Source organism: Chanodichthys erythropterus, chromosome 17, assembly GCF_024489055.1.
Source record: "Chanodichthys erythropterus isolate Z2021 chromosome 17, ASM2448905v1, whole genome shotgun sequence".
Taxonomy (NCBI): Eukaryota; Metazoa; Chordata; class Actinopteri; order Cypriniformes; family Xenocyprididae; genus Chanodichthys; species Chanodichthys erythropterus.
The window spans coordinates 39,801,215-39,818,875 of NC_090237.1; the positions used below are offsets into that span (position 1 = coordinate 39,801,215).

The following is a 17,661-nucleotide window of genomic DNA, read 5'->3' on the forward strand; positions in this document are numbered from 1 at the left end:
TCAGATGCAAAAGCCTCTAAGTGCCGTCTGAAATTTTCTTCTAAAATGAGCATTTTTATCAAGCTCGTATGTTTAGGTTCAGTAATTTCACTTTAATGGCAGTTAATAGGTCCTTTTCATTGCCATTAAAGTGAAATAACTGAACATAAACATACAAGCTTGATAAAAATGCTCATTTTATTAGAAAAATTCAAATGCCACTTAGGAGGCTTTTGCATCTGAAGTCTTCAAATATTGGCCCTTAAAGGGAAAGTTAATTTCTGACTGTCGCACCACTGTTCAATAGCATAAAGCGGTCTGGTGTTCAGCTCTGTGAATGTCTGTCATCAGCAGGTTTTATTCACCTCGTCCAGAGGAACGTTCTGAATCGGCGTTCCGTTGATCTCTAGGATCCGATCACCCACATGAATGGAGTTCTTGACATCTGGACTGATGCACTCTGGGTCCACCCTGAACACACGGACAGAAGCCATGACATGAGTCACAGGAGCAGGACGGAGATCAACAATCAGCAAAACATCATGAGAAGATTTCTACTGAACATTATGTGATTTCAGTCTGGATAGCAGATGGTCACAGCGTTATTTGTGTCAAAGATTGTGGCCGATTATACAGAAAGACCGGTGCTTAAAATATTGGCTGACTTTTCCCCTTTCCATTGTAACAACTTTTCCTCTGATGGACAAAACAGCTTTTCTTTTTCAATCATTCACACATTTGCATTTTGTTCTATTTTTGTGATGATGGAGCTACATGGACACAGTGAACACAGTCTTTCATTTTCACCTTGTTCTACACGTTTTACAACTTATTTTGAGGTGTAGATGGGAAGACTGCAGCACGTTTGCCGGACACACTCACTGTGAGACTCTGACGGTGGGCTTGTGCTCGGGGCTGTAGCCGTTGGGACTGGAGCCCTGATCGATAGACACAGAAAGCCCTCGCTTCCCATCGGTGGAGGCGGGAATAGACACTAGCGTGACCGTGTGAGGAATCCTGGAGCACGGGGAGTCGGGCAGGGTGACCGGAGTCACTATAGTCCGGTAATAACAGTGTCCACTAGAGGGAGACAGAGCAGAAGAGTTCATTTCACATCCTCAGGACACTTTCCACTGCAACAACACATGACACAAGATGTCAGAAATCATCTAATGATACAGAAGCTTACAACTCAAGGGTGAATTACAAGAGAACGTGATTTTAGAAGTTTAAAAGGATAAAAAAAACATTCATGTCATTTCAGATTATTTGGTGACATTTTACTTCTGTTAGCAAACATCTTCATGTTTTGCTTAATAACTAGTTAAATAGTTCATACAACCAAACTTTATTCCACACTGTATATTTTTCTTTATATTCACTTCTGAATGTACATGAAACACTTTCATCATAAATTAGAGGTGATGATTATGAAAAAGTTATTATGGGCTCACCAATCATTCTGGGACACAAATGCAAGATTTAAAATACGGCAGGTTATAAACGTTTTGGAAAGTATAGCTGAAATAAAAGCAGATTTCCCCATATGTCATGTTAAATCACACAACAACCATTACAGTGTCTATTATTGATTTATCGATATGTTGTTCTGTCTCATATATACGTGACATAAACATGCCATCAGTCACATATTATATATCAGATTTCATTGTTATAGTAACTGAAATGAAGTAAAAGCAGAATGAAGTAAACATTTACTCAGAGTTCCTGGGCTTTAACTGGTCAAATGAGCCATTTTGTGTCATTTCCCAGTGTTTTTCACATGAATAAAGCACATACTTTTACAGCTAATGTGACGCTTTTCATTTGTGATGTATGATATGAAGATAAAGCACATCTTCTGCACAACTACATCACACCTACACAACAGGACATATTAATAACCCATAATAACAGCTCATGCTAAAGTCCTGCTTTAGAAATAAAGAGCAATATCTTCCAGTGGTCCGTGTCTGTGGGCTCAAACAGGGTTTTTTGTTGTTTGTTTTTAGGTGTCATCAGGGCTTGACATTAACACCGCCAAATGCATGTGCATTACAGCAGTGAGTCGTCACACAAACCCGGTTCCTCACGTTTAATTTGCTCTGGATGAATATTGTTGGTGTTACAGAGCTTGAATTTCGGTGTGGGATTGCGTGTATTGCACATAATTTTATTCCCGCAGATTTTGTTCTCGCATCCAAAGTGCGCACAAAAAGCCACCTCTTAGTGCTAAATTGTGTTCTCTTCTGCTGTTTATTGCTCTTAACCCTCTGGAGTCTGAGGCTGATTTGGGGCCTGGAGAAGTTTTGACATGCTCTGACATTTGTGCTTTTTTCAGTTGTTCATAAACATATTAATGACAAGGCTAACATAATATGTGAGGAACATGTATGTACATGTTTGTGTTTTTGAAGGAATATCGTTTATGCATTGTTATTGAAAAACAAAAAAACTTAAGGCCAAAAAAATTATATTATATATGTGTTCCCAAGACTTCTGGGTATTGGAGTTTGTAGACTAGAATTTTTGCTTCAAAAATTATGCTGCCTACTCCTTCATATAAAACAATAGAGAGATTTACATTTTGTAAGACACTTTTTGTCAAGAAACAGTATGCGTGGAGGCGTGAATCATCATGAATAATGGGTGATTCTCACCTGAGACAAAAGACAAAAGAATTGCATAATGAGTTGTAATGACCTGCATATTAATGAGGCCTTTCAGTCAGGTAGGCTGTGAAAAAACCCTCTGTGATCAAACATACAGAAAAAACAGCAATACTGTGAAATATTACAATTTAAAATAATGGTATTGTATTATATTCTTTAAAATATAATGTATTTCTGTGATGCAAAGTGTCTGAACAATTATGTTACCTCTATGGCATTTCATACAGCCGTTTAGCTTAAAAGCATGCATATTTGGAGAAATATTGATGGATTCTTATATGTTTATGTCAATTTTCTATACAGAGGAGTAATATTTATTCAATATTTATTGCCATCACTATGAGCGCTGGATACTGTGATTTCAATTCATACCTGCAGCCGGAGGGTGCTCTGTATACATTTAGTCCACAAATATCTCCTAAAGAAGAATAGGCCATAGGCCGCTTTAGCGGATAATGAGCTGAATCACGGAGGTCTGACATGGCTCTCTTTTCATAAAAATTACATAAACAGAATTTTTGTTTTTGATTTGACTTACACGATTTGAAACCTGACATTTCAACGTTATTTTAGACATAAGTCTCATTTTTGTGTCATTAGTATTCATAAGTTACAGTTCATTTTCTGAGAACTATCAGATTGGACTTTGTTCAGAGGGAGACGAGAGATCACGCATCATTTTAGTTTTCTTTATTTTGCAAAAAGCACAACATTTTGTTTTTACTCTGAGTGTACACAAATAAAAGAAGATATTCTATAGTTTCAATTGATATATCACTTATGTCTCTATGACAAAAAAACTACGGAGTATTTAAAGTCTGTTTTGATGCAATGTGAAAAAAAAATCCTGCAAAATGCGTTGGCGCGTTACCCGACTCCAGAGAGTTAAACAGTCAAAAACACACAAAATAATAATGTCAAAATGGCAGTCTTGGCGAGTATTCACGTAAACACAATCAGTTATGTTTTTAGTGAATGTAAACAGTTGAGAAAGAAAACGCATGTGTAACAGTATAATGGATCAGTGCGTCAGGTCTTAAAGTGACAGCAGCCTAATAAACCTGCTGACAAATTATAAGATAATATTATAAATATCTAAATGGCAGTTTTTCCCATGGTATCGATGTCAAAATTGTGGCCAGTGAAAATGCTGAGTGGCTAGTAACCACTAGCCACAGTGACTGTGAGCAAAAAAAGTTCATGTCAAGCCCTGGGTGTCACTCACCAGTAAAGTTTGGAGCGCTCCACCAGCGCATACGTGTCTCCATCACCGATGAACGCTCGACAGTTCAGACAGGTGAAGCATTCTGGGTGATACTTCTGCTCTCCGGCCACCTGGAACACAGAAACATTGAGATCAGACACACTTTCTCCACTCTCCATCACCATGGTCTGTCTCTGTGACATACGCAAGCACAATCAGACGTTGAACACTCGCTCTAGAGCAGTCTAGTTTAGTTTACACAAACACTTTAGCGACCATCCGACTAAGAAAGAAGGACAGGAAGTCAGACAGACTACAGCTTATAAGAAACTTGTTTTCATACAATGGCCTCAAGAAGTGACACACTTTAATAAAAGTTATATCAATATCAGATCAAGTGTATGTGGCCAAACACATAATCTGAATGTGTTTGGATCAGCTGGTGTTTTAGTGAATGGATGAATCAGATCTCCTCAAGTCTTATACACTGTCTAGCTAGATCTATTCTTTATACTACTACTACTAATAATAATAATAATACAAGCTCTATGTATTTTGTCGTGGAACGTGTGCTTACGCCATCCTTCAAGCTTTGGTATTTTGCTATGTAATGCAAACTAATGACTGAAGTATGTGACAAAATCATTTTTGAAGTAACATCATTACACAGTCGTATTCGAAGGCCATCTTTTGTTTAGCTTCCTCTACAACAGTTTCTTGGTGTTTTACAAATAGGACTCAAATGTGATGCCACGATCTTAGAATAGTTTGACGAGGTCTTTCCATTTCTTGGAATCATTTGTCTTTGACGAATAAGAGAACTGGAACCTTAATTCTTGTGAACTACACCTTTAGACGGGGGAAAATGCGGCGGCATCACGCAGTGAGGTCACGGATTGCCCACTGCTTCCTCATTTCAGTTGCTTCATTTACAGACGCTCAACCAACACGGAAAACAGAGCTGACAGACCACCAACACGGCTGAAAATACACATCTGCGCCCACAGAAAAAAAAAAAACCCACAAAAACTCTATGCAAATGTCATGTATGTTTTCCTATCTTAAAATGATCTTTTACAAACAGGAGTCTGTAGAGTCCCTCATTAACATGTGTTAATAATGATGTCAACGGTGAACAGCTGCCTGATATTGACTTTCAATATATTTTTTTTCTAAACACATCACCAAATCTCCAGTAGGAAAACACCTCTCCTATGTTATTATTATTGGGAAAGCAGCAAAACCTTCATGTAAAAATGCACCTGTACAGTTTCTACAAGAAACCACAGTTCCTCTGTTGAGTCAGTGATGGGCTGGATGGACGGCTGAGACATACAGTAGTGGCCAAAAGTGACATTGGGCCCTTTATTCAAATATTATTAAAGATTTTTAAGCATATTGCACAGTTGTTCTTGGAGTCAATTGTTCTATTTGTGATAATGCAATGAAACATGCCAAATTGGGCATCAACATTTTTGCCCAGGCTGTCATGCAAGGAAATTATGAACACATAGAAAAAACTGATTATGTTGTAGTCTATTTAAGCTTTTTCCTATGAGCTTTTTGTTTTTCTATGCACTACTGTGGAAGACAGCCTTGTTCTGGGTATAATCTCACTTTGATTATACATATTTGATCAATGACTGAGAATGACACACTATACACATGCTGTCCACACAGAAATTCATCCTCCACTCCAAATATTACAGCTCAAAGAAAATGAAATGAAAAACCACATCTTGACCAATGTTGTCTGTGTTACTATGTGTGTGGCAACAACTGGGCTGACGAGTGATTTCAAAAGTGATATTTAAAAATGGGAAAGACTGGAATTCACCACCTTAAAGTAACACTTACACTTCCTTTTGGCAGCTGTTCATCCATTCATTAATGAAATCTCTTGAGTCTGAAATGCTGTCATTCAAGTCCACAGACACAAACTGAATGCACTGAATGCACCAAACACTCATCATTGAACCTGCTGCTGCTCAGAAACCATTCTGGGGAAATTTTCCACTTTCACAAACCCCCCAACGTTGGACAGGGAAGTTTTTCCTGCCAGATTTCAAAAGTACCAAAAAAAAAAATGTAGATTCACTCGCACAGCAATAGCCATGCATTCTCATGACTACTGATTAAAACCACTTTTACTGGGTCAAAGTCTCCGCTACATGAATAAATGAGAATAACGATCGGTGCAGGCTGACATTTCCATGTCAGTGTGTCCCAGTGCTGTCAGTGCAGCATCAGCAGCTGTACACACAGAGATGCTCAGACATCAGATACTGTGACGTGATGCCAAACATGACCCCGTTAACTAGTCAAGGATGTGATCCAAAGATCATCTATTTCAAGGGGAGAATTAAATGTAAATAAAACAAAAAAAATAATACTGACTATTAAGCATTAGAAAACTTTTACATCATGAATTTCCCATTTCATATGATGCCAGAAGACTCAAACTGAATCAAAAAATGTGAGAATGTCCATTTGGAAATGAGGCCGACTGTACAGTCATTATGTTGTGGAGCAGTTTGATTAGATGAAGAATTATAAATCAGGTCATCGTGTCTGTGAACATCCAGATTCAAGCCTCAGAAAATGATTCTAATGAATTAAGATGAGAACGAACCACAGATAATTGCTGATTTTTAAATGTTTTGTAAATCTATCAGAGTCAAACAGCCTTGTACATTATAATGAATCAAATAAAGCATAAGCTGAAAATGAATGAAACATATTCCATGTGTGAAACACGAAGGCTGCGCTGTCTGAATAAATGAGACCGATGTGTGTGAACTCCCAGCATCTGACTTACCTTCTTGTTTCTCTTCCAGAGTTTCAGACAGCAGAAGCCCCAGTAAAACACATCGCCGAACATGACCGGCAGCTACAGCGTGCAGAACATTCTAGCGACCGCGAAACAAAAACAAAACACAGCCACAACGCTCGGCCCACACACCCAACGCTGAGCTCATCCCAGAAAGCTCTATGTCACTCCCTCTGTCTCTCGCTCTCTCTCAGAGTGGGTGACTTCATCACTTCCTGCTGAGCACATGCATCTCTGTGCAGACACACACACACACACACCTCCCCCACTCAACCCAACCCTCCCATCGACACACACACAACCTCTGCAAGGAAAAAGGGCTCAAATCTTCAGCTACACAGTAAAAGAAAAGCTCAATCTGAAGTGGCTTAATCAAAATCTAAAGAAGTTCTCAAAAGATTTGATGCGACAAACCTTGTAAATGTGTCTAATGGTATCATGTGATAACTCTGCACCCTGAAATCTCCAGACAATCAGATTGAAACTGCCGGTCTCTGTCAGCTCTCAACATTGTGGAATGAGATTAGGCAGGTACAGACAAAAAGAGCAGGAGGAACGGGTCAGAATACAAAGAAAAACGCTAATTTCCCTTAAGCAGACCATTATGGTGTAGAATATTACAATAACTCTAATGTTCCCAGGAATCACAGATCTTCCCCATCAGTGGATCTGTGATAAGACATGAGACATGAGGAAACACAACACTCAAAACAGAACACACACATTCAACACTTGAGTTTACATAAACGACTGAAATTAGTCATGGCAATGAAACTAGTAAGGGGGTTAGTCGACGGGAGTCTGGTGTAAATACATGCAGATCCAGACAGATATGTTTGTGGATATTTTTATCACTGAGCTCACAGAAAGACACAAGTAAACACAAAAGAAACTAATGATATTGAGCAAAGGCTGATGGGATAGTGTCTTCTCATGGCTCTGAATGAGCTAACACACTCAGAAACACACACAGGCCTGTTGTGTGTCAGCAGTGGGAGGATGGTTTTCCACAGAATGACCATCCGCTCATGTGGGATGCGTCTCAGTGTCATGTGTAAGGAGTAAGAATGATTTCATTACAGAATGTAAGTAAATACTGACAGAGGAACAGACTATAACATGGGAGTGAGTCTTGTAAAGCAGGCTAGCTTTTAACCCAAATGGAACCTCATAACTGAATGAATTGAAATGCTCTTCATGGGCAGAAACTCCATTAAGGGTCACTCAGATACACCACACAAACAGCACAGGAGACTTAACTACTGCCTCTTGCCTGAGGAAAATATGTGCTATTTTCTGGCCATCTTCAAATGTAGAGCTATACAGAAGAACCAAGTGACACAGTGTGATGGTTGAGATCAAACGCAGACGGTTGAGATGGCTTGGGCAGGTACTAAGAATGGACCAACACTGCATCCCGAAAGTGGCAATTGGATGGACACCACATGGCAAGAGAAGACAAGGAAGACCAAAGGCAACTAGAGGAGGACAGTGACATCAGAGCTGGCAGAAATGCACCTCACCTGGGGCGAGGCACAACATGTGGCCATAGGTAGAGATAGGTGGAGGCAGGAGACTGTCCTCCTCCAAAAAACGACCCTATAGGTCGTTTTTTCAGGTACCTTATTATGACCTATATTTACGTTTAAAAGGCAGGCGCCCTCTAGCTGGCGTAAAAATAATGACAGTTTCATCTGTCGTCATGAAATGACGTATGACCGTCGTTACCAATCAAAATGCGCGTTCATTTAAATGCAATGTGTGGACTTTTTACATGGTCCCTTTCCAGCCATTTGTCCATTTCCATTTAGCAAAACTATTTTTATTTTTTTAATTAACGAATACACCTACCCCAACCCTAAACCTAAGTGATTTATAGTGCAAACACACTTAATGAGCACATGTGTTCCCTGGGATCAAACCCACGATCGCATGATTGCATATTGTTGTATATAGCAATGTTCTATCAATTGAGCCATGCGAAACCCAAAATATGACGCAACATGAACAATGAACAATGCATTAAAATGAAAGTGTCCCGTTGTCGATAGGAGCGGAACTTTAGTAATGGGTCGTATTTCAGGGAAGTGACAAAAGGCCTATATGGGTGTATTGGTAGGAGGACATGTTGGAAGGCAGGCGATAGCGGCTTTATGTCCCACTGGGGATGAAGAGGATTAAGTAAGTAAAGATATTTGCAGTGCATTCTGGGATTGTCTTCTCTATGAAGGAAACATGCAATTTTGTCTTAGATTCTGACCAAATCTAAGTCTTTTAAATCAGTTTAATGTTGTTGCCTAGTGTTATTAATTTATTGCGGAACAAAAAAATAAATGGTTTACAGGAGCAGGGCTGCCCCTCCTGAGTTTACCTCCTTAACATGATGGAGGGGTTTGAGTGTCTCAGTGACCCTGACAGTTGTGTAGTCTGGAGATTTAGCTCCTGGCAGGGGCCCCATAGGCAAATTGGCCCCAGGTGAAAGGCCAGACAAAGAGTGATCCAACACTTTCCCATATGGAAAGGTCAAGGGAGAGCGAGATTCTGGAAGAAGGATACGGCCTATGTCCTTAAGCCAGGCCTGGGAGAGGAGCTCGTAAACAAGTGCCTGTTGGCCAAGCTCCAGCCCATGGGATCCAGCTGGGCTCAGCACAGAAGAAAACACAGGTCCGTCGCCTTGTATTTCAGACCCTCACCTATGATCATGAACTTTGGATAGTGACCAACAGTACAAGACTACAAGCAGCTAAAATGTGTTTTCTCTGAAGGGTGTCTAACCCTGAGAAATGGGATGTGAAGCTCTGGCATCCGGGAGAGACTCGGAGTAGAGCTGTTGCTCCTTTAAAAGGAGCCAGTTGGGATGGTTTGGGCATCCTGGTGCAGTTGTTCTGGGCATGTCCAACTGGAAAAAGACCAGGCCATGTTTACACCTAGTATTAAGATACATTTTGTTCGACTGGATCACGTGTGGACAACACTACATACAGGTGTAAACAGGGTCTGAAATGATTTGAGCTTGTCCACTTTCGACCACTTCTAGTGGTTGTCGAAAACGCATTAGACCAGATTGCTTTCGTAGTTTAAATGCTCATATGGTCGAATGCATTCGAAAACGTGATCGAAAAGACCGCCTGCTCTCCGGCTACTGACCTAACGCGTAGCCAGACAGGATTTAAACTTTGTCGGCTAAAGACCCACGTTTGGTTTGAAGATGAAAAACATACCAAGCACGAGGTTCTTTCACCATTCCTGATTTCTAACACACACTCACAGAGTGTCGGCTGGTCTTGCTGCTGTCAGAGCAGAAACGAAAGCGGATTATCTCCAAATGTTTTTCCGGTCATGTTCATATGTAATGTAAATTGCGAGAGCTTATTTCTTCCATTAGATCGAAAGATCTGAAAAAACCATACATTTACCCGCCCAGAGAACCTCTCCTTGAAAACAAATCAAGACACAAGCGATTGAAGGTGGACAAAAGAGACAGAACGAAACACCAGGTGTAAACGGGAACGTGTCTCCCTCATCTATTTGCGATCCAATTGACAAAACACATCTTAATACCAGATGTTATCAGGGCCGGAGACACACTGGAGGGATTATATCTCCTAGCTGGCCTGGAAACACCTTTGGATCCTCCAGGAAGAGCTGGAGGATGTTGCGGGAGCAGAATGTTGCTGGAGCTGAACTAAAAAAGTCGCTCCTGCACAGACCTCTACTGCAGGAGATTGCATATTCAGTTTTGATCACTCTGTTAATGGAACATTACATTACAAGAATATGTATCGAAGACGTATTTTAAAGTCTATATTGTTATTGTTCACACATCAGTTCTTAAAAACTAAACTGGTAACATTTCATGTTCATGACTACTGAGAAACAAACATGATTGTCTCTTTCTAGGTCAGTGCAGCAGTTCCTTATAGCAGCTTGTACTGCTGACCAGAATCTTCCTCTTCTTCTTCATAGGAGCTGACGCACAGTCTACAGACCTGACCTCCATCTGCAGATGGATCCTCAGAGTCTGTGGCATTCAATCCCTTAATGAAGACGTGTGTCTGTCAATCAAATGCAGGAAGTGCATGCTGAGTCATCTTTAATTCACTTATCCCGAGCCCGGGGAGTTTAATTATTGGGACAGCACTGCCTGAGGCCGTCTGTGTGTCACTAAATCACACAGCGTGCTCTCTGGAAACCAGAGAGAAAGCGAACAATTCAGATGTAGCCAGCACTGTGGCCAAAGCAGACCAGACGTTTTACATATAAAAGCACAGACCACAGACTCTACCACCTGCTTTATAGTTCCATTAGGAGCACATTCACAGCGAGAAACTATTTGAGCAAAACCAAACTCTGGTTTTGACTAACACTGCAGAACAAGGGTCACCATCCCACCGAGCAACAGAGAAAACATGCTGTGAGAGAAACCAGATGACAGTATGCAGTGTGGGTGAAAGGTTTTATCATCCCCGCAAGCCGCCCTGTTAGCTGCACCTGCGCTTTATAAGCCAAGTGTGTGGCCTGAACAACGGCTATAAATTCAACCGAGCTCAGACAGTGTCAGTGTTGATGAGAGATAGCTGACATACAAGAGAGCGCAGTAACATTTAGTTTTAGGCAGCAGCTATTTACACTAAGTGTAAATAGCAAAAAAAAGTATTTCTGTTGCACTATTTTACTGTAAATAGCATCTATCATTATTTGCACTTAGTATACTATCTTAATATTGTTAGTATTTAAACTAAATGTGTAGTGATAGATGAAAAGAGTAAAATAAGAGTAATAAAAGTCTAAATAGTAGTTAGAGGCTATTTATACTTAGTGCAAATAGTGGCAGATACTTTTTGCACCTCATTGTGTTGTAGTATATTATAAAACAGTGCAATAACAACAACATATTCAGTATATATGATTATATTTATTAAAATCATAAATGTATGCTGCTTTATTCTATCCCTAAAGTACTCCCCTACACCGACTTCTACCCGATAAACACTTTATTCCCACTATTAAATACCAGTTAGGCACTTTATTTCCACTTGAATAATTTATTTTTTATCCCCCATCTTTTTTTTTTTTTTTTTTTAAATACCTGTACAAACTCGGGTCGGTTGCATCAAAAACTAACACCTCCTGCCTTTCTCACCTCACCACTGATTCTGTTATCAGCAGGATTTTTTTGTAATTTTGTCTGGCTCATTCAGACATTGGTGGGCGGAGTTTGTGTAAACAGACGGGCTATTTGCACTTGGTGGAAATAGACTAGCTGCTAATTTTAACAACTTTAACCTTTTAAAAACTCATGCTTAAACTGTGTAAATACTTGCGTTTCAACCCTCCCCATCTTATCAGATATAACAGACATTTTTTTTAAACTTGAGGAAGAAACAACTTAGTGGAGGTGAAATATCAAATTACTCAGACAATGGCCTGGTCTGAAGCACAACACATATTTGTTTTATAGGAAATTCTACTTAGGGCAAGTTTCAATATGTTTGAAAGGTTTCTTGAGAACAAATGATATGAATCTTCGCCATCACCCTCAGGAGGAAATGCTGGTCATGTTATCATTTCATATTGCTGAAAAGACGATAACATTCATTCTCATTTGCAGTTTCTTTTTGAAATCCAAAACAACAGAGAAGGAATTGGATTCATATAAAACTGCATATTAGGAATGCTTGAGAATGTGTAGCCGCCCATTCACACAGAGACACGCAGACTTCATATTTCAATATTAGTTTTTTTATGCTTTAATCTTTAGACACTAGTTCATATTGCCATTTGAATAAGTGTGCAATCCAACTTTTGATTTAACCGTAAATTACATTTTTGTGACTGGATTCCGTGATTCTGTCCATGTTTTCCACATCACAGAAATCACAGCATGTTGCTTTCCCAAATGCATGTTAAATTGACTCAAACTCAGAGCAGATGCAGAGCTGGAGTTCATGTGGAGCATCTTTTACAAACCAGATGATAACCTGTATTAGCCACAGACACGCTATGCCAAGACTGGATGCAAACGAGTTTACATGTGAGAGTTCAAGCACAATGAAGGAATTCAAAAGGTCATAAATTATTCAAATGATTCTTGTCATATAAACAGCTCTTGCTCTTGTAGAAACACTAAATAATACAGCTAGCAGTGAATGCACTAAAACAAGAGGCCACACAAACTTTCCCTTCATTAACACTATCTCTGAATTATAGATAGCAGCTCTTTCATGAAAGCACACAAGAGTGCTGTTGATTTGCTCATGTGTGATCCGGCAGCAGTAACTGTGTGAATGGAGCACTGCAGAAACGTGTAACTGGAGCGGCTGCGGGAAACCGCAGGACACGCAGGATTGTGGGGTGAGGAGAGATGGCAGGGATACAGTTTCGGACGGTTTGGACTCACCATGATGAGTCCGGTGGTGATGGGCTCTGAACAGCCATGACACAACTCCCCGAATTTGGCCCAGTAGTCCTTCTTACAGAAGAGACGCCCGTCCTTCTCATAGTACCAGTGTGAGAGAGACGCCCCGCACTCACAACACCTGCAGATCACACAACACAAACACAAGGTCAAAGGTAATCATTTTAATAGCAAGGCTTTTTGTGTCAGTCCCAAGTTTGACACAATGTCGTATGTCTGCTCTTGTTGATAGTGGCATTGTGATGAGAATGAGTGTTAGTAAACAAGATGTCAGACCGTGCATGCATGAGGTTGACCAACAAAATCCTAATTGAAATGGACCGACAAACACGCAATGCAATCTCTTTATCGTAGCAGAAGCAAAGTAAAATAAAGCTTTGCGAAAAATAAAGTGAAGATGACGAACAATTGACCAGGAAGAACAAAAAATGAAAATATAGCACACAAGAGTGTATACAAACAAGTAGAGGTTGATTCTGTGGATTTTACCGATAACAATAGTTAGGTTGGCCCACGCTGGCCGATAACAGATTAACCAACCGATCATTTTAAAAATGGATACTGAATGAAAACAAACAGCACATAAAATAGTGCTAAAGTACTGTACTTTTTCCATATTAAAAAAATAATATATTAATTATACCTTGATCATTCATGTTAGTTCTTAGTGCATTAACTAATGTTAAGAGATATAACTTTAAAATGTAAAAAGGTATTAATAAATGTTTCAGCTAACAATAAACAATACTTTTATTAACCTTAATTAATGTTACAAATGGACTCTCATTGTTGCGTTTCATATAAATCCAAAAAGTTATGTTTAAAGTTGGCCATCTTTACATATCTACATAAACTCCATAGCATTGAAAATACATACATGTATATTTTATGTAGACTCTCACGCGTTATTTGCCATTATCTATCAAAATAACAAAATATGTATTACAGTGACGATAAAAAAAAAGCTGAAATTGGATGCATTTCTGATTTATGTTTCTGTCAGCTGCATGACTGTACACTTTGCCTTCTCACATAACTAGCTTTAAATATGCAAGTTCATTGCATAACAAATGCATAAAAGCAACCAGCTGTACTGTATGTAAACTAATACAAATTGATGGTATCAATTGTGACATTAAACATTTGGGTCGGATTTGTGTGTATTTTGTCACATTGTTTTAACCGCTTGAGGTACTACTAATGTTAGCGTCCTTTCAGCCTCGACGACAACACTGATGCAACATCTAGTCAACGAATTAATCACTTTATAATATGAAAACATGTATGGTAGTGTACTGTATACATACCGTTTCATTGTCTAAACATTGTTTAAATCTGCATCAATGCGTAGTCTCACGTGTCAAAACAAACTCCACGAGGCATCAGTGATAGTTTTTATTTCGCCTCTAGAGGTCACTTCCGTACTGTATATTGACAGCGGACCCATCTCAGCCACTCCAAGAACAGATGCAACCCGGAAAAAACAATTGGTTTGGATTTTTGCTGATAACTGATTGATCCAGCAATAGGTTATCGGTGCCGATTGATCGGTTTTGGTGATTACCGATTGCAGAATCAATTTAGTCAACAAATTAATGACTATATAATGATATGAAAACATGTACGGTAGTGTACTGTATACATAACATTTCACAGTCTCCATTTTAAATCCGCATCTGACATGTCTGGCTCCATGCAGCGCACAGTCTCATGTCAAAACAAACACCACGAGGCATCAGTGATAGTTTTTATTTCACATCTAGAAGCCACTCTCGTTCTGTATATTGACAGTGAACCCTTCTCAGCCACTCCAGGAATGGATGCGACCAGAAAAAACAATCAGTATGGATTTTTGCTGATAACCGATTGATCCAGCAATCAGTTATCAGTGAAATCGCTTACTGCACCTTTAAGGTCACACATTTTCATGAAAATATGATGCAAATCAAATCGATTAGTGCCGTTCTTTCACAAGATCTGTGGTGTCATGTGAACTAATGTTAATAGTTGGTCTCTTAAGAGTGTTGTACAGTGACATACACTGTTACTGTGTTTGATGATGACTGGAACACTGGATTGACTGGTCAACTTCCACAACCACTGCGGTTTTATAATCTAACAATTGCAATTACATTACTTGCCCACCACGGCACCATGTTGGGCAAGAAAAGCTGTTGTTTTGTTTTTATAAATATAAACCTCAGTAAGAAAATGTTTCAGCAGAGCTGACAGGAGACTGAGCATATGCTAAACACATGAGCTTCAGCATGACGTCAGATGATCCATCATGTGTGTGGTGTCATAATAGTGGCCAGAGGCTGATATCTCACTGTTTGTGGATTGATCTGATCAGAGCCTGAGGGAGTCCAGCTCATTCGTGAACATCTGCCACTCAATGATCCCTGCGAATCCATCATGCCCTCTGAACTGTGACAAGAGCCGAAAAACAGCCACCTCCATGTCAATGTATGTCAAGATAATATATGTCTTTGCCTTATTATGGCAAAAAGGGGTAAGTGAGCTGTTAATCAGTCCAACCATCAGTTCCAGTACAGTCTATTTTGCAAATCATCATCACATGAATGGAAATCAGCTGATCACAGTGAAGTAAAGCAGTGTACTTCAGCATTACCTTCTATCATACACACCACAGGACCTAAATGGAAACACAATGAGTTCAAGGAAGGCAAGAAAGAAACTTTATGCACTGAAGTTGTCACTGAACACAGAAATGTGTTTATACTTACATTAACACACTTGGCAAGTGTTATCCAAATTCACAGTGTCGATTAATTCCTGTATTTTATCTCAAATTTTGCCTTATTTGTATGTGAGCCCCATCATTAAGGAACTGCCGTGAACTGAACTCAAAGCATCACTGTATTCATGTGCAGCAAAGAAATGCATTTGTCCTTATAACAATGGACCATAGACTGGTGAGTAACCATGAAAAGGCTTCATTAAACCAATTCCCGTTCTTTCAATGCTCGGGCACACGCAGAACTGATGTATGTGGCTACAATGAATGCAAATAAAGTGCATTATTTTTAGAAAGAAGGAAGAACTGCACTGTTACTGCACTCATCTGGGAAAGCCAAAGAATGCTGACGTGTCCCGTAATTTACCTGTCTTTAAGGAGAGAAGTATATGTTTCAGCTTGTTTATAATTCTTTATAATAGCATATGCAGTGCTGATAATAACAGCGGTGAGAATCAACACCACAGCCCTGAACACCATTTCCCCTGACAAGATACAGATATAGAATGAGCCACTCCTTATATTCTCATCAAAACAACCAACGTCATCTTCAGAGAGTTCGAGTGCTGTTTGTCCTCAATGATAGGATGTTTCTAAAGTGTTGTGTGGTCAGAGCGTATGCGTGTTGTTCCTATAGGTGCATATTACTAATGCGCTCTTTAAATAACAAAAAAATATTGCACCGTTGATTTTAGAGCAGGTTTCAGTTGGTCAATGGTGCAGTCTATTTCAGTTGCCTCAAAATAGCAACACGCCAACAATGCACCTGAACACACCTCGTTTTCTGACCCATGGGCTATTTAAACAACGTGGCGCTAGACGTGATAACTGCGTCAATCTGAAACTAGCAAAAAACACTTGTTGGGGCTGGCATCGCATTGCGCCGGGTGTATAATAGGGTCACGAGTTGGAATATTTTGTTTTTTTCGTATTCTTCATCCTAAAAATGTCACGTACAGAAACCTTGCACACTGAGTCCAATGAGTTTTAATTAATCCGTTGTGAAAAAATTGCAAAACAATACAAAATGGAGTCTTCAAGCAGTGAGGATGATTTTATTCTCCTTTCTTTTCTTAAAAAGAGAAAAAGAAATAGGAAATATTGGGTCCATCCAATCCCGAGATTGCGTAGAGAGGAAGGAGAGTTCCACATCCTTATCAAGTAGCTGCGGGATTATCCCCAGTGCCTACCATCCCGTTTTCCAAGCTGTTCCGCAATCATTTACCACAATCTGCTTTTATATTCCGTCTCTTTATATTCCACACTTCCGTTTTTCATGCTGTGCTTTGTGCTGCGAGACGAAGTGGATCAACCTCTCAGACACCATTCTGGATTTTGGCGTTCACTTGTACGGTGGCTCTGAATGCTCAAAACACCTCTCAAAATGTTTGCTACGGATGTGAAAAACACATAAAATTGAACCTGATCCAAATTTTTTATGACGGACGAAAGTTACGGAGGCACACCTAAACGTGTCTGACACAACATGAGGTCATATTTATGTTTAACGTGCAAGAATTTCGGAATCACAGAGTTTTGCTAAGGTTTGATCAAATCACTAAGCAATATTAAGAGTGAAGCAGACACAGCTAAAGCATTGGCCTGAGTGAAAGTGAAGTGTTTGTCAATGGAGGACTGGCCATTAGACTGATGAAATCAATCCGGTCCAGCAGACGTGGGGGATGCTGGGTAATCCATGATGTGTGATCCCCAGGGCTCTGTTATCAGCCTCTAATGATGAAAGCAGAGACGGACAGGATGCTGTTAATCATTCCCTCTATCTGTCTGACTTCTCTGCGG

At 39.7% G+C, this 17,661-nt stretch overlaps 1 protein-coding gene across 4 annotated transcripts in view; it reads right to left on the bottom strand.

Moving 5' to 3' along the window:
- Positions 1 to 17,661, bottom strand: part of limk1a (LIM domain kinase 1a) — a 65,110-nt gene that overhangs the window by 16,702 nt on the left and 30,747 nt on the right. For 3 of the 4 annotated variants that reach the window (XM_067366393.1, XM_067366395.1, XM_067366394.1), the window contains 4 exons: positions 13,086 to 13,224; positions 3,877 to 3,986; positions 862 to 1,059; positions 345 to 450 (listed from right to left, as the gene is read on the bottom strand). In XM_067366393.1, coding sequence (XP_067222494.1) covers positions 345 to 450; positions 862 to 1,059; positions 3,877 to 3,986; positions 13,086 to 13,224 — 553 coding nt within the window. Of the gene's footprint in view, positions 1 to 344; positions 451 to 861; positions 1,060 to 3,876; positions 3,987 to 6,673; positions 6,803 to 13,085; positions 13,225 to 17,661 lie in introns of those variants that run through there. The other variant, XM_067366396.1, reaches the window with a different exon arrangement.